The 27,552-nt window shown below is 40.0% G+C and overlaps 1 protein-coding gene across 1 annotated transcript in view; it reads right to left on the reverse strand.

Moving 5' to 3' along the window:
• The window catches only part of LOC126355338 (coiled-coil and C2 domain-containing protein 2A), a 536,251-nt gene that overhangs the window by 251,667 nt on the left and 257,032 nt on the right, over window positions 1-27,552 (reverse strand). The window contains exons 10-11 of the mRNA XM_050005633.1: window positions 24,697-24,998; window positions 9,381-9,666 (exon numbers count right to left, since the gene is read on the reverse strand). Coding sequence (XP_049861590.1) covers window positions 9,381-9,666; window positions 24,697-24,998 — 588 coding nt within the window. The remainder of the gene's footprint in view (window positions 1-9,380; window positions 9,667-24,696; window positions 24,999-27,552) is intronic.

Consider the following 27,552-nt stretch of genomic DNA (forward strand, 5'->3'; position numbering starts at 1 on the left):
CTAAGGACATCACACACATCCATACCTGAGGCAGTATTGGAACCTGTGACCATAGCGGTCATGCAGTTCCAGGCTGTAGTGCCTAGAACTGCTCAGCCACCCCAGCTGGCACTGCATTATGCCACAAACAAACAGACCCACCCTGCAGGCAGGTCGGTAAGACTAGATCTGATGGGCAGGAACTGCACACTAGTGGGAAACAAAGGGCTTTAGATTGGCAGGATCAATCCATTAGACATACCCACAGAAATGGCCTGCGGTTTTTTGGCCTGTCATGGAAATCCACTAGTTTAGTCAGCTATTCAAGAGTCACAGTCAGCATGTTGATGAAATGGGACCACGGTGAACATCCATGCAACAGTTAACTAGATAACTTGTGCAAATACTTTGAGAATTAATAATAATGGTAGGTAGCAAATCACCATAAAGATGATTGCAGAGCCACAGACAGGAACGTAGAAATGACAATCACAGTCTCACAACTAAATTTTTGGCCATAGCCTTTGTCAGAAAACGAGAGCACACACACATTCACACAATCACTCAGACATGACTTGTGCACACATGACCACCATCTCTGGCTGCTGCATCTACTGTCTCTGAGAATCAGATCCAAACCAACCGTTTCTCACACCTCTCTGCCTCTCATCTGCAGCTACTAGGCTAGCGGCGACAAGTGGTGGCAGCACTGACTGCAAGCTGAGGGGAATGGTAGGAAAGGTAGAAGCAGTATTTATCATGGAGTAGGGAAATGGCGCACGTGTTTAGCTGCACCCAACCAGTGATGATGCATGGTGTCTCAGTAAACAAACCATTTCATCTACTGAGACAAAAATGAGATTTTTCCAGTGTTTCTTTCAAATTTCCCAGATACTTCATTGATTTCTCTGAAACGTTTAAAATTCCCTGATTTCCAGAAACTGTGCTGTATTTTTGGCTAAGAGAAGTCTACTTGGATCAAACACAAGCCTTAAATTGGGGAAGAAATTTCTGAGAATGTATGTTTGGAGTACAGCAATGTACGGTAGTGAAACATGAACTACGGGAAAACTGGAACAGAAGAGAATTGAAGCATTTGAGATGTGGTGCTACCAAGGAATGATGAAAATTAGGTGAAATGATAAGGTAAGGAATGAGGAAGAGATCTGCATTGGCAAGAAAAGGATATATGGAAAACACTGACAGGAAGAAGGGACAGGATGGTAGGACACCTGTTAAGATATCATAGAATAACTTCCATAATACTAGAGGGAGCTGTAGGGGGTAAAAAATGTAGGAAAAGACCGAGACTGTGATACATCCAGCAAATAATTGAAGACTGCTGCTCTGAGATGAAAAGATTGGCACAGGAGAGGAATTCATGGCGGACCACATCAAAGCAGTCAGAAGACTGATGACTCAAAAAAATTGTTAATAATTGTTGCCACGATAGTGGGTAAAATGCTTTCCAAAATAAATAAGTATTGTATGTACCCAACTGATTGATCCATGGCTTTTTTTTAGAAAAGCATGAGTTAGTTCTCACGTAACTATTTTCTGAATCCACAGTGTTGGCATGGAGGAGGTCATTCTGTTCATGGTACCTCATAATGTTTGAGCTCACTAAATGGTCTAGGATTCTGCAGTAGATGGACATCTGTAAAATAGAATGATAGTTCAATAAATCACTATGTGTTACTATTTTCTTCCAGTCATTGAGTGTAGTATTTTGTTCAACAAATCTACAGTAAATTATGTTAAAATGGGAGCTACCTCTACTGCATATTTTGTGGAGAATCTATAAGAATTTCATTGGATCCTGGAGCACTGTTTAATTTTAGTGATTTTAGTTGTTTTTCAGAGTCACTACCAGTAACACATCACTCATCTCTGTAGTGGTGTGAGAATTAAACTGCAGCAGTACTTCTGTATCATCTTAGTAAAGCAAAATTTGAAAATGGAGATCAGCAATTCTATTTTTGCTCTGATACCCATAATTTCAGTTTCTGTGTCATCCGTATGTGGCTGTACACTAAATTCGATGCTTCTGTGTTAGCAAAATTTTTTGGGATTTGTGAGAGATCTTTCAATAAGATTCTGCCTTGATAGTCATTGAATGCATGAAGCATTACCCTCTTGATGGCCAAACATGTTTCATTCAGCACATCTCTAGTTATAGCTCTATGCTTTGTTTTGAACCTATTAAGCAGTGATTTCAGGTTCTTTAGTTGTTTCTTTACAGAGGCTGTATACCATGCAGGGCAGCTTCCATCACAAGCCATTCTACTTGGTACAAACTGTTCTGTGCATTGTCAATTATTCTTTTGAACTTGAGCCATAATTTACATTTGATGCTTCATGATTTGGATTTAGAATTATCTCCACTCCATTTGTTTACCTCTTCAAAACTTTCATCTTAGTTATACGGTCAATGGTATTTTTTATGTATTGTTACAACTGTTTACAATACTAGGTAAAAAAAATGCTTAAAGGAGTTTTACTGGCCACTTACAAACTATTACTGATACCTTCTGATGTACAATTCTCTTTAAGAGAAAACCACAGATGGGACTATCTCAGATACAGATATGGCACTGTAAAACAATGTGCCCCACTGAACTAACATAGAAACTCACTGAGACACAGCAGTAATCCAAAGATTATTACATCTAAAAGAATTCCACCACATATCAAACAACAATTAAAAATACTTTCAAATTGACGAACTTCAAGATCAGTCAGTCTATCTTCTATACAATGCACTTGATATTTGTGAGTACTAGTTTCCGGTGACTATGTTACAGCATATTGGAACAACCAAAACTGCTGTGTACTGAAGTGTACAAGAAGGATAAAACTATTGGAAAATGTCACGTTATGTTAACCACATCAAAGCAAGGCCACATGAATGTTAGAATATGTATTGGCCAATGGCGAGGCAACAAAATAACACATAGATGAAAATGTTACAAAGGAGAAGAAGAAGGGAATGACACAAAAAATGGTTAGTAGTGAGGTGAGATTATATATACCATAAAGTAAATTGAGAAAGCAGAGTCTTGCAGGCTAGGTGATTTGATTTTAGAGACTAGAAGGGTATGCAAATAAGTTAAATGATGAAAAAAAATCATTCAGTTCACACTGTTACATATTAAATAACTTACAAACTGATTAAAGCATATTGCTATGCTCTTTTTTGATTGCTGGGAAATTTGTGGTGATTGTAATGATGCAGGATGATGACTAATGGCTAATTTGCCTGATGTGTACACAAAACACAGATGCTTCAACTGCTCACTCACCCCAAAGAGGTAAAGACACGGTAAATAATCACATCTGAAAGTGTCGAGCAGACTGTGCTTAACAAAATGTTTGAGCTTGACATTTTGTCACTTATGAATCTTCTTTTACTGTGCCACACTCTTTGTCTTTCGGTCCTATATTGCAGCATGCCACATTGTCTTGGCTGCCCAATAAGACCCAATCTGTTTGATACCCAGGAAGAATTGTGGGTTTTCCACTTGCCATGGAAGCATTGATGCTTTCCCTATTGCCATCTCCAGGATTACAACCTCAGTAGCTACAGACGCAGTGCTTAAACACATTGATCACGAGGTGGAATGCATGGTCACAGCCTGCTGCAAGTGTTTAGATCAACAGGTGGCTCTGCACACTGATTTCTCTCTTTGGACACCACCTTGCAACAGAATCGAAATCAACATTGCTAGACCCTTTTTAGAAGATTTCTGCTTGTTAGTCACTGACGCTTTTTAAACATTCCCTTATATTGTTTATTGCTTATCTATGCAACAGGTGTGGCTCTCACATCCCTGTCTCCATTTTTTCTGTTTAAGGCTTCCCTTGAACAGTGGTTTTTTGGCTCACCTGTTTTTATAATTTTTGCTTCCACAAAGGCATCCACTGGCTTCACAGTTCACTGTGGTAGCACACCACCTCAGCCATGTTCACCAACTTTCCTGCCGGAGGACTGCTGATATTCAGAAGATGTGGTTCAGCTGCTTGATGCATTCTGTACTGATCTGGCCACTTCCAGGCAACTCCTGCAAAATCTCCAAGATTTGTGATCTCTTACAGAAGCTTGAAGTGTGGACTTCAATGCGAGATGCTTCTAACAGTTTCCACAATGAAACTTTGTCTCAAAACCTGCCAGAAAATCCAAAGAGATTCTGGTCATATGTGAAGTATTCTAGCAGTAGACACAATCAGTGTCTTCTCTGCATGACAGCAATGGAAATACTATTGACGAAAGTGCTGCCAAAGCAGAGTTACTACACAAAATTCCTTCACCAAAGTAGATGAAGTAAATGTTCCAGAATTTGAATCAAGAACAGTTGCCAACATGGGTAACATAGAAGTAGATATCCTTCGAATAATGAAGCAACCTAACTCACTTAACAAAAGGAAGTCTTCCGGTCCAGACTGTAAACCAGTTAGGTTCCTTTCAGAGTATGTTGAAACAATAGCTCCATACTTAACAATCATATACAACCATTCGCTTGACAAAAGATCTGTACCCAAACATGGTAAAGTTGCACAGATCAGACCAATATTCAAGAAAGGAAGTAGAAGTAATCCACTAAACTACAGGCCAATATCATTAATGGCAATTTGTGTTCAAACATTATGAATTACCTCGAGGAAAATGGTCTATTGACACACAGTCAACACCAATTTAGAAAACATCATTCCTGTGAAACACAACTACCTCTTTACTCACACGGTGTTGAGAGCTATTGACAAGGGATTTCAAATTGATTGCATATTTCTAGATTTTTAGACGGCTTTCAACACTGTATCACAAAAGCGGCTTGTGAAATTGCGTGTTTGTGGAATATTGTCTCAGACAGGAGACTGAATTCATGATGTCCTGTCAGAGAGCAACCAGTAGCCAACAGCCAGTAGCCAACACTCTTTATATTCCCATGCACTGGCTCTGGCTTGCAGCCTGTGTGCGTCAAGAAGTCTGTACGTATCACTGGGCTTGTACATGTGCTTACACTGAATTATCATGCTGTCATGCCATAACATAATAAATAGTTGTTGAATTCTTATGACCGTGTCTTTTATTGTGTTTGGAGACACAACAGATGTTCATTTCAATCATAGACCCTATCACACAAGACTTGCTGTGGAACATACTTAGGCCATGTTCTACAATCTGGTCACAATGATGGCAAATCAAAACACTTCTGTTCTATGGTAACACGTATGCTGCTTTGGGTAATCAGCATTTATCTATTCCATTAAGTTTCAGGTGTGCAGCCACATGAAATCTCCTTCTTCTTCTAATATTTTGGCTGTAAAACGTTCAGCCATCTTCAGAGTGAGCCACAAGACTGCTGCTCCAGTGCTCGCTTCATCCCTTTATACCATTGTACCATGCGACTGCGCATGCGGCCACATGCATCTGTGGCACATGCGCAGTCATGTGGTACAACGGTATAAAGGGATGAAGCGAGCACTGGAACGGCAGTCTTGTGGCTCACTCTGAAGATGGCTGAATGTTTTACAGCCGAAATATTAGAAGAAGAAGGAGATTTCTTGCGGCTGCACACCCAAAACTTAATGTAACAATCTTTGCGCTGCCAAAACCTGAAGATTCACAGCATTTATCTACTTCGTCTTGGGATGAATAACAGTATGCAGCAGACTCATACTAGCTCATACTACAGACAAAAGAAACTGAACACTAGTTGTACTGACACGGACATATCCTGTGAACAGCACCTTTGATTGTTGCCAAAACTGCATACAACCTGAAAACTGTTATCAGATGTCCATGTGGACAACCTAAGAAAGATCATAATATATCATTAATATATATTTTCAGTTTTTATGACTCTGCTAATTCCATGATCCAAGATAAAAAGGAAGTAAGATTAAGGTTTAATGTTCCACTAACAATGAGGTCATTCAAAATGGAATGCAAGCTCATATATGACAGGGTTGGGGAAGGAAATCAGTCATCATCTTTTTTGCAAAGGAACCATTCCATTTTTACTCCAATCAATTTATGGAATCTTGGAAAACCTATATCTAAATGCCTGTCAGGGATTTAAGCCTCACTCTTGCTTTAACCACTGAGTGACTTCTGTCATCCAAAGGTCTAAGGAAGCAGATGGTGCTAAAGCAGGGAAGTGTTGAAATAATGGTTATGATGATCATAATAATTTCTAGGCTTGAAACCACTGTGACATTAAAAAAAAAATGGTATTGTACAATAATTCAGAATAATTCACTTGATGCCTTCCAGAAAGACAGTTTCCATTCCTTCCTAATTAACTAAGTAAGCAGAGACCAAATGTGGCTTAAAGTCAAAGAATTAGTACTGATGGCAGCTGAGACATTCCTACCACATAAATTTATAAGGGACAGAACAGAGCCCACATGCTACATGAAACAGGTCAGGACACCTTTGCAAAAGCAACAAAGAAACCATCCCAGATTTAAAAGATTGTAAAATCTCCAAGATCTGTGATGTTTGCAGACGCTCCAAACTTAGTGTAGTCTTTAGTGTGAGATGCTGTTAACAATATCCACAATGAAACTCTGTCTCAAAATCTGGCAGAAAATCAAAATAGATTCTGGTTGTATGTGATGAAAACTACCTGCCAGACACCATCAATACCTTATCTTTGTGATGGCAATAAAGCCTTTTTGATAGTCAACAAAGTGGGGTTACTAAACACAGTTTTATAAAATCCCTTCACCAAAGAAGATAAAATAAATATTTTACAATTCATATCAAGAACAGCTGCCAACACAAATAACTTTGAAGACACCTTTGGTATAGTGAAGCAGCTTAAGTCACTTAACAAAGGCAAGTCTTCTGATCCATATAGCATAGCACTTAGGTTCCTTTTAGAGTATGCTGATGTAACAGCTCCATATTTTACAATCATACACAACCACTTGCTTAGTGGAGGATCTATACCTAAGTATTGGAAATCTGCACAGGTCACATCAATAGACAAGAAAAGAAACAGAAGTAATCCAACAAATCACAGACCTGTACCACTGACATAAATTTCAATTACGACTGTGGAATACATACTATGTTTGAATATTATGAAATGCTGTGAAGAAAACACTCGATTGCACACAGTCAGCATGGATTCAGAAAATATCATCCTTGTGAAACACAACTGGCTCGTTATTCGCATGAAGTAATGAGTTCTATTTATACATGAAGTAATGAGTTCTATTAACAGATATCTCAAATTGACTTCATACTGTTAGATTTCCAGAAGACTTTTGACACTGTTCCTCACAAGTGACTTCTAATCAAATTGTGTGCCTATGTATTACAGTCACAGTTAAGTGACTGAATTCATCATTTCCAGTCTGAAAGGTCACAGCTTGTAGTAACTGTTGGAAAGTCACAGAGTAAAACAGAAATGATATCTGGTATTCCCCAAGTAAGTGTTATAGGCCCTCTGCTCTTCCTAATCTATACAAATAATTTATGAGACAAAATGAACAGCCCTCTTGGATGTTTTTGTAGGTGATACCGTCATGTACCATCTAGTTAAAATCATCAGAATATCAAAACCAAATGCAAAATGATTTAGACAAGATATCTGTATGGTATAAAAAGTAACAATTGGCCCTAAAAATTAAAAGTGTGAGGTCCTCCAAATGGGTACTAATTTTCAGTTTCATGACGAACCACAAGAATTTAAATCATATCAATTCAAGTAAATACTTAGGTATTGCAATTCCACACAGAAAATGTTGTCCAGGAACTGAACCAAAGACTCTGTTTTATTGGCAGGTACTATGGAAACTGCCTACAGTATGTCTGCCTGACCTCTTCTGGAGTACTGCTGTGCATTATGAGATCCTTGCCAGACAGAATTGTTGGAGTACATCAAAAAAGTTCCAAGCAGGGCAGTTCATTTTGTACTATCACGAAAAAGGGAAGAAAGTGTCATAGATATGATACATAAGTTGAGGTGGCAGTTATTAAATAAAGCCCTTTTTTTTGCTGTGAGATCTTTCATGAAATTTCATTCACCAACTTTCATTACCAAATGTGAAAATATTTTGTTGACTCCCACTTACATATGGAGAAATGATCATTGTATGCACAGGAAGCTCTAGACATTCATTTTGCCCATGTGATAGTCAAGAGTGGAATGGCAAAGAAATGATGTTGAAGTGGTTTGATGAATTCTCTGCCAAGTATTTAAGCGTGAATTGAGAAGTAGTAATGTAAATGTAGATAGCCTGATGATACACTACACTTATTGCTCCACTGTAATTGTTCAAGAGAACGATGATTGCTCTACAGGCCTTGAAATTTTTTACTTCTTCTCACAATTTCAGCCCAAAATCTGAGTATCTCATAAATTCACCCAGACTACTGCTTTAAAGATCATTTTACCCCTTACTTCCATACATTTTAAACCAATCTCCTTCACACTCGATTGAGTATAGCTGAATAATAACTGTTTGCATGGGGATTACACCTTCAGTTAAACTGTATAAAACAATAGCCACTTCTACTCTAGTAATGAAATGAGGAGTTACTGAATGCAGCAAGAAATTATAGCACACCATTAATGGAAGGCATGTCACATATGGAGTAGGTGACACTCTTGACTTACCACAATGATTAAAATTGAGCAAGACTTCCATAAAAGCTTAGTGGAAAAGATCCAAGTTGATATCCATTTCAAGAGGATAAGGCTACTGGCTCAAATCTTCACAGAAGACTTGAAAGAATGCTCGGTTGGCTATGAGAAAATATGGCAACAATAAAGACCAACCTTGGAACATGGGGTCTGAAGGCTGAAGATGACATCCGCTGTTATTGTGATCAGGTCTTCTCCATTCCAATACCTCTTTGAAAATCTATAGGGAGAAAGGAAGATTAAGAATTTAATGTTCTATTGATGATGGATCACTAGAGATGGAGCTCAAGCTTGGATTGTGAAGGATTGGAAACAAAAAACTGGCCATGTCCTTTTCAAAGCAATTATCCCAGAATTTGCCATAAGCAATTTATGGAAACCACAGAAAACCTAAATACGTGTGTTCAGATGGGGAGTCAAATTACCGTCGTCCTAAGTACAATTGCTGTGTCTTTATCACTTCATCACCTCACTAGACGAACATTTGGTGATGCAGCTCAGTATTGAGCCGCTGGAAAAAGTTCATGGTTTGTGGACATGCAAAATTTAAAAAAAGTTCTGGTTAATTGTCATCATGAATGAGTTTTAATCAAAATACTCTAACCACAAAAACTGATTTAAAGGTGTCCACTTCTTTTTGAAATTAAATAATACAGACAATATCTATTCTACACATTCATTTTAAAAATTATAATTTTCCTAAATTTCGAACAAAAGAAGAAATGCTGAATGCAATATTCTTACCATTTTCTGCTGGGTGTTGCCACTCTGACCCTGGCTTTTCAGTTTTTCAGATAGCAGCTCCTTAGTCCAGATGTGCAGCCTATGCTCCCACTCCCTCTGCTCCTTTTCTCTGTCACCAGGTGGCTGGCACATGACTCGCAGCTGTAGCGGTGTGCAGCTGTAACCTTGTAATTGGCGCAAGGTGCGTAAGTCCTTCCAAAGTGACAAAATTCGAGCTAGCAGGTGACGGCTTGCACGACCCTCCTCAAGTAGTTTTAACTGTGTTTGCAGGATCTCTTCTTTGTATCTAGAGGAAAATAGATGACATTCAGTATTTTATTTTATTTCCTGTGTATTTATTAACACAACTTTAATGCCAAGTTACTTGTTTAAAACAAAATTAATAAAACTGATTTCAAAACCTGATGTTTTTCTGTAAAAACCCTTCAAGATGTTTATGAGAGACAATATATACAATTTCAAAAAGGTTTTACTTTTTATGTTCACCTTTGAGAACTTATTTGCAATTTTATCCGCAAAATAATGTATTTTTTAGTTTTAAGTTTATTTATACATCTTATTTGTGTTTACACTACATTCTGCAAATCACAGAGAATTACTTAATGGGTAAACTTTTCAATATAGTTATTAAATATTCTTCTCATTCCTTCCATATACAGAAATTGAGAAATCACAGACTACATTTTTCTGGCTATGTTTTGCTTAATTAAATCATCTAACATAATACTTGTTTGAATTATTTGCAGCCTGTAGCTGCAAGCAGCATAAAATCCTTTAAACAATTTGTCATAGCTGCAGACCCAAGCTCAATGAAGATCATCAGCATAATATTTCACTAACATTTTCAACTGACATGAACAGATTATTCAGCAATCACAACACTTGACTCATTACCTTACTATCATTTTGTGTTTAATGAAATACTAACAGAAGACATAGATACTTTAGATCATCAGCATTTTTTAGTTGGCACCCAGAGAGCACTAAGTAAAATTTGGAAATTTTAGAAGGAAACAGAATGGAAAGATGACAGAGCAATGCTGACAGGCAGTGGAGAATAATTGACAGAAATGTGGATCAGGATGAATTAACAATTGAACCAAAATACACCCTAAAACTAAAAGTTTACTACTGGAAAAAACTGGAATGCCCTCACGGCCTATCTAGAACTAAGTACCTACTGCTAGTGCACTAATTTTTACTTACTTTTGGAATAAAATAATGTCTGATGATACGAAAAAAGGGATGCTATATTCAGCATTAACAGAGTAAATCGCAACATTAAAAACAAGACTGGTCTATTTGTCTAAAACAAAATCAGAACAACAGACAAACGCATCTAATGACGACCTGTGTTGTGGTAGTTGCTTCAAGGTAGTTGTACCTGGGACACAGGTATACCAGAACATAGCAAGAATGGCTTTGGAGCAGTATTCGTCATTTGAGAGCATGATGAAATGTAACTTTAAGGTCTGACACAGGATACTGTTCAGCTGTTCCCTTCCTGGGTGATACTGTAAAAAATGAGGGTGCCCTTTTCTGACTGATAACTCAGTCGAGTATCAGGAACAAGGAGAGATATTGTATGGGATTTGTTTTTGTGTGCCAGATTTATAAGCTAAGTATCTTTCTGTCAAGACATTGACAACACCTTCAGCATGTTCCGACAGGAACAGTTCACTGTTCAAGATGTGATGTCTCCATGTAGCAAAACTGTAGTGGCTGGCTATTTTAGTATTTAAAGTGCTGAAGGTATGATAGTGGATGTACACTCCTGGAAATTGAAATAAGAACACCGTGAATTCATTGTCCCAGGAAGGGGAAACTTTATTGACACATTCCTGGGGTCAGATACATCACATGATCACACTGACAGAACCACAGGCACATAGACACAGGCAATAGAGCATGCACAATGTCGGCACAAGTACAGTGTATATTCACCTTTCGCAGCAATGCAGGCTGCTATTCTCCCATGGAGACGATCGTAGAGATGCTGGATGTAGTCCTGTGGAACGGGTTGCCATGCCATTTCCACCTGGCGCCTCAGTTGGACCAGCGTTCGTGCTGGACGTGCAAACCGCGTGAGATGACGCTTCATCCAGTCCCAAACATGCTCAATGGGGGACAGATCCGGAGATCTTGCTGGTCAGGGTAGTTGACTTTCACCTTCTAGAGCACGTTGGGTGGCACGGGATACATGCGGACGTGCATTGTCCTGTTGGAACAGCAAGTTCCCTTGCCGGTCTAGGAATGGTAGAACGATGGGTTCGATGACGGTTTGGATGTACCGTGCACTATTCAGTGTCCCCTCGACGATCACCAGAGGTGTACGGCCAGTGTAGGAGATCGCTCCCCACACCATGATGCCGGATGTTGGCCCTGTGTGCCTCGGTCGTATGCAGTCCTGATTGTGGCGCTCACCTGCACGGCGCCAAACACGCATACGACCATCATTGGCACCAAGGCAGAAGCGACTCTCATCGCTGAAGATGACACGTCTCCATTCGTCCCTCCATTCATGCCTGTCGCGACACCACTGGAGGCGGGCTGCACGATGTTGGGGCGTGAGCGGAAGACGGCCTAACGGTGTGCGGGACAGTAGCCCAGCTTCATGGAGACAGTTGCGAATGGTCCTCGCGGATACCCCAGGAGCAACAGTGTCCCTAATTTGCTGGGAAGTGGCGGTGCGGTCCCCTACGGCACTGCGTAGGATCCTACGGTCTTGGCGTGCATCCGTGCGTCGCTGCGGTCCTGTCCCAGGTCGACGGGCACGTGCAACTTCCGCCAACCACTGGCGAGAACATCGATGTACTGTGGAGACCTCACGCCCCAAGTGTTGAGCAATTCGGCGGTACGTCCACCCGGCCTCCCGCATGCCCACTATATGCCCTCGCTCAAAGTCCGTCAACTGCACATACGGTTCACGTCCACGCTGTCGCGGCATGCTACCAGTGTTAAAGACTGCGATGGAGCTCCGTATGCCACGGCAAACTGGCTGACACTGACGGCGGCGGTGCACAAATGCTGCGCAGCTAGCGCCATTCGACGGCCAACACCACGGTTCCTGGTGTGTCCACTGTGCCGTGCGTGTGATCATTGCCTGTACAGCCCTCTCGCAGTGTCCGGAGCAAGTATGGTGGGTCTGACACACAGGTGTCAATGTGTTCTTTTTTCCATTTCCAGGAGTGTATTATTGGTGACTGGTTGATGTAACATGGAAAGAGGATCCAAAAGCCAACAGGCAAGTATATGTCAATATCCTGGAAGTTAGTTCACTGATGAGAAGAGAGCTAAGTAAAATGGATTGGAGGGTACATGCAGAGTTTTTTGAAGAATAAGTATAGGATTTCTTGATTTTAATTCCAAACTTAACAGATGTTGCCAATGAATCTGAATTAGATGAGTGGTCTTGTATTTTTGATGGCCAGGAAGATACATAAGTGACAAGATACATCAGTGACAGAAGGTAACTTACCATTATTGATGTGTATATATCAGAAGAAGGATGAAAAGGAGAGAGAGAGAACAATTTTAGAAAATATCTTCAGAAGTTCATAAGAGAGACAGATTAAAAAGTCTGTATGCAAACAGGGGACAATTTTAATGCCATAATTGGTAATTAATTATTAGTGATGCTAAATGGCATTCACTGGAAATAAATTACTAAAAAAAAAAAAACGAAAAAAAAAAAAAACAAGGCACTTTAGGACTTTGTAAGTCAAGAATAGTTGTTCCTCAAGCACACAGACATATAGAAATAGTATAGCTAAAGTAACAAAAGCTGTTCACACATACAGAGTATACAGGGGAAGTGATATCTGGAAGCTAATATACCATTAAGAAATCAATGGTCTTAGAGACATTGAGAAATGCACAAGGAAAACTAACTTCTTATGACTATAACCAATGTGGCAACAATATGGAAAGGACAGATTGCTACTCACAACATTCGGGTTCCACTAAATAGGTCAAGTGTCCACTATACACAAGAGGTGGCTATACAGGTAGCAGGGGCTGTGTGGAGTCGACTGGGCAGTTTTATAGGTTAGACAGTCACGGGTAAGATCAAAAAGGGCTCCAGTCTCAATGGGTACAGGGCAAAGAAACGACAAGAATCAACCAAGCAACAGTCCGTATTGTAGTTGTAAATTGTTGTAGCTGTGTTGGAAAAGTACCAGAGCTTCAAGAGCTGATAGAAAGCACTGAAGCTGAAATCATTATAGGAACAGAAACTTGGCTAAAGCCGGAGATAAATTCTGCTGAAATTTTTACAGAAAGGATAGATTAAATAAAGTAGGTGGTGGTGTGTTTGTGTCTGTTGGTAGTAGTTTATTTTGTAGTGAAGATGAAATATATAGTTCCTGCGAATTACTATGGGTAGAGGTTATACTCAACAGCCATACGAAAATACTAATTGGCTCCTTCTACCGACTCCCCAACTCAGATGATATAATAGCTGAATGGTTAAAAGAAAACTTGAATCTCATTACAAATAAGTACCCCACTCATACAGTTATAATTGGTGGAGACTTCAATCTACCCTCGATTTGTTGCCGAAAATACATGTTCAAAGCTGGTGGTACTAAATGCTTTCTCTGAGAATTACTTTGAACAACTAGTTCATGAGCCCACACGAATTGTAAATGGCTGCGAAAACACACTTGACATCTTAGACATAAATGATCCTGATCTCATAGAGAACGTTGTGATGGATACAGGGATTAGTGAACACAAGGTCATTGTAGCAAGGCTCAGAACCATATCAACCAAAACCACTAAACATAAATGCAAAATATATCTATTTAAAACAGCAGATAAAAATTTGCTTGCTGCCTTCCTAAGAGAGAGTTTCCATTTCTTCCAAGCTAATTATGTAAGTGTAGACCAAATATGGCTCAAATTCAAAGATACAGTAATGACAGCAATAGATAGATTCATACCGTATAAGTAATAAGAGATGGGACTGATCCACCATGGTACACAAAACACAGCAGAACACTGTTGCAGAAGCAACGAAAAACGCATGCCAAATTCAGACGAACGTAAAATTCCCAAGACTGGTTAAGTTTCATGGAAGCTCGAAATCAATGCTTTTAATAGTTTCCACAATGAAACATTGTCTCAAAATATGGTAGAAAACCCATAGAGATTCTGGTCATTAAGTACACCAGTGGCAAAAATAGTCAATACCGTCATTGCACAATAGCGATGGAAATGTTACCGATGATGGTGCCACTAAATTGGAGTTACTAAATACAGTTTTATGTAATTCTTTCATGAAAGAAGATGAAGTAAATATTCCGGAATTCAAAACCAGAACAGCTGTTAGCATGAGTGACATAAAAGGAGATATCTTAGGTGTTGCAAAACAACTCAAATCACTTAAGAAAGGCAAGTCTTCCGGTCCAGATGGTATACCAATCAGGTTCCTTTCAGAGTATGCATATGCAATAGCACATTTCTTAGCAATCATATCCAACCACTCACTTGACGAAAGATCTGTTCCTAAAGACTGGAAAGTAGTACAGGTCACACTAATATTCGAGAAAGGAAATAGGAGTAACCCATTGAATTACAGACACATATCACTGACCTCAATTTCCAGTAGGATTTTGGAGCATATATTGTACTCGAACATAATGAATCACCTTGAAGAAAATGAATTATTGATACATAACCAACACAGATTCAGAAAATATCGTTCTTGTGCAACACAGCTAGCTCTTTAGCTCTTTATTCCCATGAAGTAATGAGTGCTGTCACAGGGGATTTCATATCGATTTCATATTCCTAGATTTCCAGAAGGCTTTTTATACCGTTCCTCACAAGCGGCTATTAATCAAATTGCGTACATATGAAGTATTATCTGAGTTGTGTGACTGGATTCATGATTTCATCTCAGAGAGGTCAGAGTTCGCAGTGATGGATGGTAAACCATCAAGTAGAACAGAAGTGATATCTGTCATTCCACAAGGTAGTGTCATAGGCCCTCTGCTGTTCCTGATTTATATAAATGATTTAGGTGATAATCTGTTCAGCCCCCTTAGACTGTTTGCAGATGATGCTGTAATTTACCATCTAGTAAAATCATCAGGCGATCAATTCCAATTATAATATGATCTAGAGAGAATTTCTGTATAGAGTGAAAAGTGACAATTGGCACTAAACAAAGAAAAATGTGAGGCCATCCACATGGGTACTAAAAGAAATCTGCTAAATTTGGGGTATATGATAAATCACACAAGTCTAAGGGCTGTCAATTCAACTAAATACCTAGGAATTACAATTACAAGTAATTTAAATTGGAAAGACCACATAGATAATATAGTGGGGAAGGCGAAACAAAGACTGTGCTTTGTTGGCAGAACACATAGAAAATGTGACAAACCTTCTAAAGAGACAGCCTTCATTACATTTGTCCATCCTCTGCTGGAATATTGCTGCATGGTGTGGCATCCTTACCAGGTAGGATTGATTGAGGACATTGAAAAAGTGCAAAGAAGGGTAGCCCATTTCGTGTTATCGTGCAATAGGGGTGAGTGTGTCACTGATGTGATATGCGAGTTGGGGTGGCAGTCATTGAAACAAAGGCAGTTTTCTTTGTGGCGAGATCTATTTACAAAATTTCAATCACCAACTTTCTCTTCCAAATGCAAAAATATTTTGTTGACACCAGCCTACGTAGGGAGAAATGATATCATCATAAACTAAGAGAAATCAGAGCTCGAACGGAAAGATTTAGGTGTTGCTTTTTACCACATGCCAATCGAGAGCAGAATGGTACAGAAGGTATATGAAAATGGTTCGATGAACCCTCTGCGAGGCACTTAAGTGTGAACTGCAGAGTAGCCATGTAGATGTAGATGTAGAGGCATTGAGTCAAGAAAGGCACAAGAAAAGGAATACTAGAAATATATCAACTTTCAGACAACATCCTTCTTCAGAAACAGAATTCTTACATATTCCCACAATTTACTCACACACACTGCCTCTGTGCACTGAGGCCCAACTGCCACTCTGCCTGAGCAACAATCCGGCTGCTATAGATAGTGTGGCTACGGAAGAGGTGCGGGGTGAGTAGGGGTAGAGATACTAGGGTAGGGGTTGCGAAGATGCTAGTGCTGCCTGTGGAAGTATGAAGGGATGTGGTGAGGACAGGGTAGGACTGCTAAGTGCAGCATCGGGAGGCTGTGACTGGAGGAAGTGGAGGGGTGTAGAGGAGAGATGAGAGAACTAGAGAAGAGGAAAGGACTTGTAGGTGCATTGGACAATGAAGCCATGTGTGAGTGGAGTGGAGTGTGTCTATCTGCTAGTCTTCGCATTATCTAAGTGATGAGTAGCAGTCTATCCTTTCAATATTGTTGTTATTCCATCTTGGGCTTTCCATTGTTTAATCATATGGTTTATATTGCAGCAAGGACTTTGAAATTACTTAGACTTTCCATTGTTTAATCGACATTGCATGTATTTCAGCAAGAACTCTGAAACCACTTAGACCTGAGGATAGTATCTCTTCACACTAAAGAATAATCTCAGAACTTCAATCTTTAAAATGATAAAAAAAGAAAACTGTTGTAAAAGTGTTGAGAACTAGAAAAAACTAGAAATGACAAAATGAATCAAAATATCATATAAATGAAAAAGGCTGTACAGAGCTACATAATCTGCTATTGGTAGCAGTTTTGGAATGGGTACAAAATTTAGTCCTTTAGCAAAGGCTGTATCCTTTTCCAGATGCTTATCAGTGAGATTAATTAATGAAAGGCCCCCTGCATCTTGTCTTGGCTTTTTGTGCAAGAGTTCAAACTTCGCTTTGTGACATGAAGTTATCAAATGCATTGTTTCCATTTGTTAGTATGTCACACTGTCAACCCATTCCCAAGAATCTGTAGAGAGTGCAGCCAATATGTAAAGATGGAGAATCTTTTTTGAATTGACATCTATCATTTGTCATGTGTAAAAAATTATCTCTTGTATTATTTCCACAACTGCACAGTGTTTAATTCTTTTGGCTGCAGGTGCATTAATATAGTGTCTGATTTAGGTGAACATATGTACAACCTACGTTTCTAGAATTTGTAGACTTAGAGAAAGCTTTTGACAATGTTGAGTGGAGTACTCTCTTTCAAATTTTAAAGGTGGCAGGGGTAAAATACAGGGAGCAAAAGGCTATTTACAATTTGTACAGAAACCATATGGCAGTTATAAGAGTTGAGGGACATGAAAGGGAAGCAGTGGTTGGGAAGGGAGTGAGACAGGGCTGTAGCCTCTCCCCGATGTTGTTCAATCTGTATATTGAGCAAGCAGTAAAGGAAACAAAAGAAAAATTCGGAGTAGGTATTAAAATCCATGGAGAAGAAATAAAAACTTTGAGGTTCGCCAATGACATTGTAATTCTGTCAGAGACAGCAAAGAACTTGGAAGAGCAGTTGAACAGAATGGACACTGTCTTGAAAGGAGGATATAAAATGAACATCAACAAAAGCAAAACAAGGATAATGGAATGTAGTCGAATTAAGTCGGGTGATGCTGAGGGAATTGGATTAGAAAATGAGACACTTAAAGTAGTAAAGGAGTTTTGCTACTTGGAGAGCAAAATAACTGATGATGGCGGAAGTAGAGAGGATATAAAATGTAGACTGGCAATGGCAAGGAAAGCGTTTCTGAAGAAGCGAAATTTGTTAACATCGAGTATAGATTTAAGTGTCCGGAAGTCGATTCTGAAAGTATATGTATGGAGTGCAGCCATGTATGGAAGTGAAACATGGACAATAACTATTTTGGACAAGAAGAGAATAGAAGCTTTTGAAATGTGGTGCTACAGAAGAATGCTGAAGATTAGATAGGTAGATCACATAACTAATGAGAAGTTACTGAATAGGATTGGGGAGAAGAGGAGTTTGTGGCACAACTTGACTAGAAGAAGGGACCGGTTGGTAAGACATGTTCTGATGCATCAAGGGATCACCAATTTAGTATTGGAGGGCAGCGTGGAGGGTAAAAATCGTAGAGGGAGACCAATAGATGAATACACTAAACAGATCCAGAGGGATGTAGGCTGCAGTACATACTGGGGGATGAAGAAGCTTGCACAGGATAGAGTAGTGGGGAGAGCTGCATCAAACCAGTCTCAGGACTGAAGACCACAACAACAACATGTACAACTAATTCATCTTGACATCTTGTCAGTAAGAGCTGGGAGAAGCTGAGAGAACGTGCATTTCACCGAATATCAGTGCTGACTCTGGAAAAACAAAAGAGCATCATTGAGGATAGTGGGCAGTTCACAATCAGCTATAAGCAGTGGCCCGAAACTAACAATAGTTCACAGTCTCATTGGAGTTCAACCAGTGAGTTCACATAACAGACAAACTCGCAGCACCTGCAAAAGATAATTACATTGGTTGTTGAAATAGTGTGCATAAAATGGAAACATCAACTTGACTGACCTCCTGGAAGTACACTACTACTTAGGACAAAAGTTTTAGGTAAAGAATGGATTGCTACTCACCATAAAGATCACCTGTTGAATTGCAGACATGCCCAACAAAAAGACTTTTACACATCATACTGGGCCTACAATATTGCTTCTGCCATTTTTTCACAAAGTTTGAGGCTTTATTGTGAAAAACTTACAAAAAATTATGATTCATAGTATTGCCCATCGCTGGCCACTACATTCTCCCATCTTTCAGATAGCATATGAATCCCATGGTGGAAGAACTGGGAATCTTTGGTGGAGATCCATGAATCAATTCAATTTTGCACTTGTTCATATGATCGGAAGTACTGGTCAGCCAGACTGTATGCCACTGATCAAAAAAGGTGGTAGTCAGAGAGAGCAACGTATGGAGAATGTGGCGTGAGGGATAGGACTTCTCATTTCAATGCTTCCATGTATATTTTGACGGGTTTTGCGACATGCTGCAAAATTACCTATACGTGTCTATTGCTGTATTGTGGACATTTGTGTTTCAGTGCTGGGCTTGAATGCACCAGTTGCTTTTGATAATGATGTCCTGTGACTGTCTTTGTCTGTTTCAGTAGCTATGAAAATGTTCTGTCTTCTACTGCTATGCTGGTCTTCAACATCAAAATCACCATTCTTAAGGTGTTGAAAACATTCTCTGCGTGTTCTTCCACTAATAGTTCCCTCACCATTGGTCTTACCCAGTATTTTAAGAGCCACAAGCTGCAAATCTCTTCATGTTAAAGAAGAAAATTAAAACTTCCCATAAATGGCAAGAAATGGGTACATATACTTAATCAAGAATAAGCATTACACACAGCAGGCGGCTACACGGGTAGCAGGGGGGACTGGGCAGTTTTTTTAGGTTAGCTTGCCTTGGGCAAGTACAGAAAGCGCAACAGCCTCAAATGGTGCGGGGACCAAGCAGCAGTCGGTATTGCAATTGTAAACTGTCGAAGCTGCATTGGTAAAGTACCAGAACTTCAAGCGCTGATAGAAAGCACCGAAGCTGAAATCGTTATAGGTACGGAAAGCTGGCTGAAGCCAGAAATAAATTCTGCCGAAATTTTTAGAAAGGCACAGACGGTGTTTAGAAAGGATAGTGGTGGTGTGTTTGTCGCTGTTAGTAGTAGTTTATCCTGTAATGAAATAGAAGTGGATAATTCCTGTGACTTATTAAGGGTGGAAGTTATACTCAACAACCGATCTAGGTTAATAATTGACTCCTTTTACCGACCTCCCAACTCAGCAGAATTAGTGGCAGAACAACTAAGAGAAAATCTGGAATACATTTCACATAAATTTTCTCAGCATGTTGTAGTCTTAGGTGGAGATCTCAATTTACCAGATATAGACTGGGACACTCAGATGTTTAGGACAGGTGGTAGGGACAGAGCATCAAGTGACATTATACTGAGTGCACTATCCAAAAATTACCTCAAGCAGTTAAACAGAGAACTGACTTGTGGAGATAACATCTTGGACCTACTGATAACAAACAGACTTTTCGACTCCGTAATCGCAGATCAGGGAATCAGTGATGATAAGGCCATTGCAGCATCCCTGAATATGGAAGTAAATAGGATTATAAAAAAAGGGAGGAAGGTTTATCTGTTTAGCAAGAGTAATAGGAGGCAGATTTCAGACTACCCAACAGATCAAAACGAAAATTTCTGTTCCGACACTGACAATGTTGAATTTTTTATGGAAAAAGTTCAAGGCAATCATGAAATGCGTTTTAGACAGGTACGTGCTGAGTAAAACTGTAAGGGATGGAAAAAACCCACTGTGGTTCAACAACAAAATTAGGAAACTACTGCGAAAGCAAAGAGAGCTTCACTGCAAGTTTAAACACAGCCAGAACCTCTCAGACAAACAGAAGCTAAACAATGTCAAAGTTAGCATAAGGAGGGCTATGCATGAAGCGTTCAGTGAATTCGGAAGTAAAATTGTATGTACCGACTTGACAGAAAATCCTAGGAAGTTCTAGTCTTATGTTCAATCAGTAAGTGGCTTGAAACAGCATATCCAGACAGTCCAGGATGATAATGGCATTGAAACAGAGGATGACACGTGTAAAGCTGAACTACTAAACACCTTTTTCCAAAGCTGTTTCACAGAGGGAGACCGCACTGCAGTTCCTTATCTAAGTCACCACATGAACTAAAAAATGGCTGACATTGAAATAAGTGTCCAAGGCATAGAAAAGCAACTGAAATCACTCAACAGAGGAAAGTCCACTGGACCTGATGGGATACCAATTCGATTCTACACAGAGTACACGAAAGAACTTGCCCCCCCCTTGTAACAGCCATGTACCGCAAGTCTCTATAGGAACGGAAAGTTCCAAATGATTGAAACAGAGCAGGTAGTCCCAGTTTTCAAGAAGGCTCGTTGAGCAGATGTGCAAAACTATAGGCCTATATCTCTGACATCGATCTGTTGTAGAATTTTAGAACATGTTTTTTGCTCACGTGTCATGTCATTTTTGGAAACCCAGAATCTACTCTGTAGGAATCGACATGGATTCCAGAAACAGCGATCGTGTGAGACCCAACTCGCTTTATTTGTTCATTAGACCCAGAAAATATTAGATACAGGCTCCCAGGTAGATGCTATTTTCCTTGACTTCTGGAAGGCATTTGATACAGTTCCGCACTGTTGCCTGATAAACAAAGTAAGAGCCTACGGAATATCTGTGTGGCTGGATTGAAGAGTTTTTAGCAAACAGAACACAGCATGCTGTTCTCAATGGAGAGACGTCTACAGACGTTAAAGTAACCTCTGGCGTGCCACAGGGGAGTGTTATGGGACCATTGCTTTTCACAATATATATAAATGACCTACTAGATAGTGCTGGAAGATCCGTGCAGCTTTTCGTGGATGATGCTGCAGTATACAGAGAAATTGCAGCATTAGAAAATTGCAGCGAAATTCAGGAAGATCTGCTGCAGATAGGCACTTGGTGCAGGGAGTGGCAACTGACCCTTAACATAGACAAATATAATGTATTGCGAATACATAGAAAGGAGGACCCTTTATTGTATGATTATATGACAGCAGAACAAACACTGGTAACAGTTAATTCTGTAAAATATCTGGGAGTATGAGTGTGGAATGATTTGAAGTGGAATGATCACATAAAATTAATTGTTGGTAAGGTGGTTGACAGGTTGAGTTTCATTGGGAGAGTCCTTAGAAAATGTAGTCCATCAACAAAGGAGGTGGCTTACAAAACACTCGTTCGACCTATACTTGAGTATTGCTGCTCAGTGTGAGATCCGTACCAGATCGGGTTGACGAAGGAGATAGAGAAGATCCAAAGAAGAGCGGCGCGTTTTGTCACAGGGTTATTTGGTAACCGTGATAGCGTTACGGAGATGTTTAGCAAACTCAAGTGGCAGACTCTGCAAGAGATGCGCTCTGCATCGCGGTGTAGCTTGCTCGCCAGGTTTCGAGAGGGTGTGTTTCTGGATGAGGTATCAAATATATTGCTTCCTCCTACTTATACCTCCCGAGGAGATCACAAATGTAAAATCAGAGAGATTCGAGCACGCACGGAGGCTTTCCAGCAGTCGATCTTCCTGTGAACCATATGCGACTAGAACAGGAAAGGGAGGTAATGAGAGTGGCACGTAAAGTGCCCTCCGCCACACACCGTTGGGTGGCTTGCGGAGTATAAATGTAAATGTAGATGTAGATGTAGATGTAGATGTAGATGTACGATGCAATCACAAATCGACTAATATTTCTATGGCATTATGTTTACAGATGCCTAAGCTTATTGTTTTACACCCAAACCCCACTTGCTGCTACTGCTGTCTATTGCAAAATGGTGGAAGAAAAGTTCTAGACCTAATAGTTTTCAGCCAAAGCCTTCTTCTGCAAAGAAAACAAACACACACACATTCACACAAGCAAGCATACCTCACACACATATGATAACTACCACACACAGCTCCAACTGGAATGCAGCTGACATGTGAATAGCAATCTGAAGCGGTGCAGGAAAAGCGAGGGATAGCAGGGTATGGGTGGGGGCAGAGAAGAGTGCTGTTTGGTAGGGCATGCATGGACTAGAGAAACAGGGGCAGTGTTTCGGTAAGAGTTGCCAGTAATAGTGACCATGTGTGCATCAGATGTGCTTGCTTGCATGAATGTGTGTGTGTTTTCCTTGCTGAGGAAAGCTTTGGCTGAAAGCTATAATGTGTAACAGTCATTCTGTTGTTCCTGTGTGTAACTCAATGGATCATCTTTATGATGAGTGGCAATCTATCCTCTTCTTAATTTTGTTGATATTCCAACCCTGAGCTTCCATTGTTTGATATTAACTAGGACAGGTATATTTCAGCTATCAACAGTCATGTTCATGGAAGACAAGTAGCAAAGTACTTGAATTAAGAAAGTACATATGAATCAGTTACAAAATTAATCAATAAAGAAATATGATTACAGTACTTAAATATATTGCAAGCTGAAACCAGTAGGAAGATTGTGAGCAGTGTGCCAGACTGCTGGTGGAGCAGGACATATATTTGTTCAATAGGAAGTAATAACCAAGTGTATGTTTACATACAGCTTATTTTTAGTGCCAATAAGTATCAGTTTTTATGCCTTAAATATCTTGGCAGTTTTCTGAAACAAGGTAGACATCTTTGAACTTGAAACAAAGATGCAAAACTCCATGGAATTCTTTCTGGTATCTTACAATCAAACAGTGTGTGTTGCAGTTTATCTGAAATAAATAAATAATATTACTGATTAAAGGTAAAAATTGAACATTCTTGAAGCATCTACATCATGTGCATCAATTAATTTAATGTATCAGTATTATGAAAAGTATAGTTGCTACTCATGATGCTGAGTCATAGATAGGCACAACAAAAAGACTGCCAACAAGGCCTTCTTTGGAAATAGGCAACATATACACACTTACAACATATACACACTTACACAAACACAACTCACACACACATGACCAGTCTCTGGTTGATAAGTCTGGCCTCAGCAGGCAGAGACTGTATTATGTGTGTGTGTGAGCTGCACCTGTGTGTGTGTGTGTGTGTGTGTGTGTGTGTGTGTGTGCATGCTGTCTGCTTCCAATAAAGGCCTTGTTGGCCAAAAGCTCTCTTCCTGACAGTTTCATTGTGCCTATCTGTGACTCAGTATCTCCGGTGTATGGTGAGTAGCAACTATCCTTTTCATAATATTGTTAAGTTCTGTCCTGGATTTTCCATTGTTTAATTAATTTAATATTGATTTTTTAAATGTTAATTTATTTAGGATAAATATATGGTGAGTAGCAACTATCCTTTTCATAATACTGTTATGTTCTGTCCTGGATTTTCCATTGTTTAATTAATTTAATATTGATTTTTTAAATATTCATTTATTTAGGACACCACCACAAAAAATTATCCTACAGGACAATTGCAAAAATGGTTACATTTTAATCTGGAAGACAAAACAGTAGCAGATAATTATAATTTCTGTTCTAAGGTATACTGTGTGCTTTATGAACATGGAAATTTCTTAGTTACAATATTAAGCACAAATGAAGACATGCAGAGAAAGAAGGGCTAACTTCCAAATGTAAAAACTTAGAGATAAGTGTTGCCATCTGTTGCTGGGTACAGGAACTATCAAAATTGACATTGGTCTCATCTCTAAATATCCTAATGTGATATTTAGGGGTGAGACCAATGTCAATTTTGATACTTCCCATACCCAGCTTTTACATTTGACAGTTAGCCCATTTTTCTGCACGTATTGAAATTGATTATAGGTTTAAAACAGCAATTTCTACTGATTTTACTGACATTGTAAAATGACATTCTTAATTACCTCTGAAGCCTTTGTTTGTGGCTATCTTCATTAGGTAACTCATCTTGTGCAGCAACACAGCTGTCCCTTGCCTTGCGCAAAGCATCTAGTTTTCTAAATAGCCTGTTGATGGAGTCTCGTTCCTGTTGTGCCGCATATTGTCTGAACAATGAGGTCAGCTGTTGTGACAACACATGTTCACGGCTGAATAAAGGATGATGTGTGAATGTTATGGATAACAGTTGAACCTCTAACAGGTAACAACTACGGGACTCTTGTGTTCCAAGTAGCTTGTGATCATTGCCAAAATTTTGTGATCTAGCCTGAAATGGGCAATCAAAGAGATCAATGCAATCAATTTGTAGTAAATGTAGTTAAAATGTTATTGCAAAGGGCAAGATATGTTCTAATATCATGTTGTCAGACACACTTGCATCCACTATCACACACATACACCGCATCCCCAAAGATATCCTCAATATGAGTCCAAAGAATGCACAATATATCTTATCAAAGCAAAATAAGAACAGGTTTCCTAAAAAAAAAAAATGTCTCTTAGAAAGAACCAAGTAAACTTTAGTAGCCGGCCGCGGTGGTCTAGCGGTTCTAGGCGCTCAGTCCGGAACCGCGCAACTGCTACGGTCGCAGGTTCGAATCCTGCCTCGGGCATGGATGTGTGTGATGTTCTTAGGTTAGTTAGGTTTAAGTAGTTCTAAGTTCTAGGGGACTGATGACCACAGATGTTAGGTCCCATAGTGCTCAGAGCCAAACTTTAGTACACAGTTGCCAATCCTCATAGAAATGCATGTACAATAAACAGATACTGAATTTAAGTGAGTGCTAAGTTCCTGTTATAAGCAAAAGTAAGCAACATTTTACATTTCATAAAACATGTGAAGAGTTAAACAGTAGGCCCAATTTTTGCTGCTCATAAATAATGAATATTCATTTAGTGTGAAGCATGTTAAGCAATTTAATTCTGTTTTTAAGAATATAATCTGTCTTGCAATGTGTGATAAGTGATGGTGTTGCCTTAGGATATAAAAAAATAAAAAAATAAAAATTAAAAAAACCCACCAGAATCGCTAAACAGCAGGCAAAGATTTGAGCCCTTCAGGTTGAATTAGATCATGCAAAATTGGAACTAGATAGATTGAAGAGCAAAAAATGCTCATGGGGGCTGGGCAAAGGTAACAAGCAATGGGCAAAAAGGGGAACAGCTCATCAACTTCTTCTACATTTGAGCTATCAATATCGAATAAATGTGGCTTGTTACCTGAAGTACGAGGGGAAGAGCCTCATACAGCTGTAGGCAACGGTAGAGTGCAGCAGGATTCTAGTGAGAGTAGGAAGAAAAGACTCTTGCTGCTAGGTAATAGCCATGGGAGGGGTGTAGACCAGATAGTGCAGGAAAAGTTAGGAGCAGGGTACCACGTCACAAGTATGATGAAGCCAAGCGCTAGACTTAGCCAGGTGACAGAGGACATAGGAAAATGTGCAAAGGTTTTGGCAAAGAGGATCAGGTCATTATAGTAAGTGGAGCATGAGATAACCCGGCCAAGAACAGTAATTACAGCATTAGTGGTGATCTGGGTAAAATAGGAGTAGCAACTACACACAAAAATATGTGTTTCATGGAGGTCCTGCAATGCCATGACCAACTCTGGGATAATACTGCTGTGAGCTATGTTGAATCTGAGTTGGGCAGGTTACTGCTGACTAAAATGAATTTTCATATGAGCGCAGTGCCCGTTGCTACAATTGGGAGATGGGGTTGTAGGAGGCGTGGCCTGCATCTGAATGGGAGAGGGAAAGGTAGATTGGCCAAACTTCTTACAGAAAAAGTACGGGTGACTACCATCACACAATGTAAGATCCCTGTGGTTACTGATGTCAGAGGGCACATTTTTTTTTTTAGGTTAGAATCAAGTTGCAGGCACCCTGTTTCGAAAGAAGTCACTATAACAGAAGAGCCCCACAAGAACACACAGAAAAGTAAGGTTAGCTTATTCGACCAGAATATTAGAGGATTGAGTAATAAGGTAAAGAGCTTCTTGCCTGTTTTCAAAATTTATAGGAAAATATACACTCCTGGAAATTGAAATAAGAACACCGTGAATTCATTGTCCCAGGAAGGGGAAACTTTATTGACACATTCCTGGGGTCAGATACATCACATGATCACACTGACAGAACCACAGGCACATAGACACAGGCAACAGAGCATGCACAATGTCGGCACTAGTACAGTGTATATCCACCTTTCGCAGCAATGCAGGCTGCTATTCTCCCATGGAGACGATCGTAGAGATGCTGGATGTAGTCCTGTGGAACGGCTTGCCATGCCATTTCCACCTGGCGCCTCAGTTGGACCAGCGTTCGTGCTGGACGTGCAGACCGCGTGAGACGACGCTTCATCCAGTCCCAAACATGCTCAATGGGGGACAGATCCGGAGATCTTGCTGGCCAGGGTAGTTGACTTACACTTTCTAGAGCACGTTGGGTGGCACGGGATACATGCGGACGTGCATTGTCCTGTTGGAACAGCAAGTTCCCTTGCCGGTCTAGGAATGGTAGAATGATGGGTTCGATGACGGTTTGGATGTACCGTGCACTATTCAGTGTCCCCTCGACGATCACCAGAGGTGTACGGCCAGTGTAGGAGATCGCTCCCCACACCATGATGCCGGGTGTTGGCCCTGTGTGCCTCGGTCGTATGCAGTCCTGATTGTGGCGCTCACCTGCACGGCACCAAACACGCATACGACCATCATTGGCACCAAGGCAGAAGCGACTCTCATCGCTGAAGACGACTCGTCTCTATTCGTCCCCCCATTCACGCCTGTCGCGACACCACTGGAGGCGGGCTGCACGATG

This window comes from Schistocerca gregaria, chromosome 3 (assembly GCF_023897955.1).
Source record: "Schistocerca gregaria isolate iqSchGreg1 chromosome 3, iqSchGreg1.2, whole genome shotgun sequence".
In the NCBI taxonomy this organism is placed as follows: Eukaryota; Metazoa; Arthropoda; class Insecta; order Orthoptera; family Acrididae; genus Schistocerca; species Schistocerca gregaria.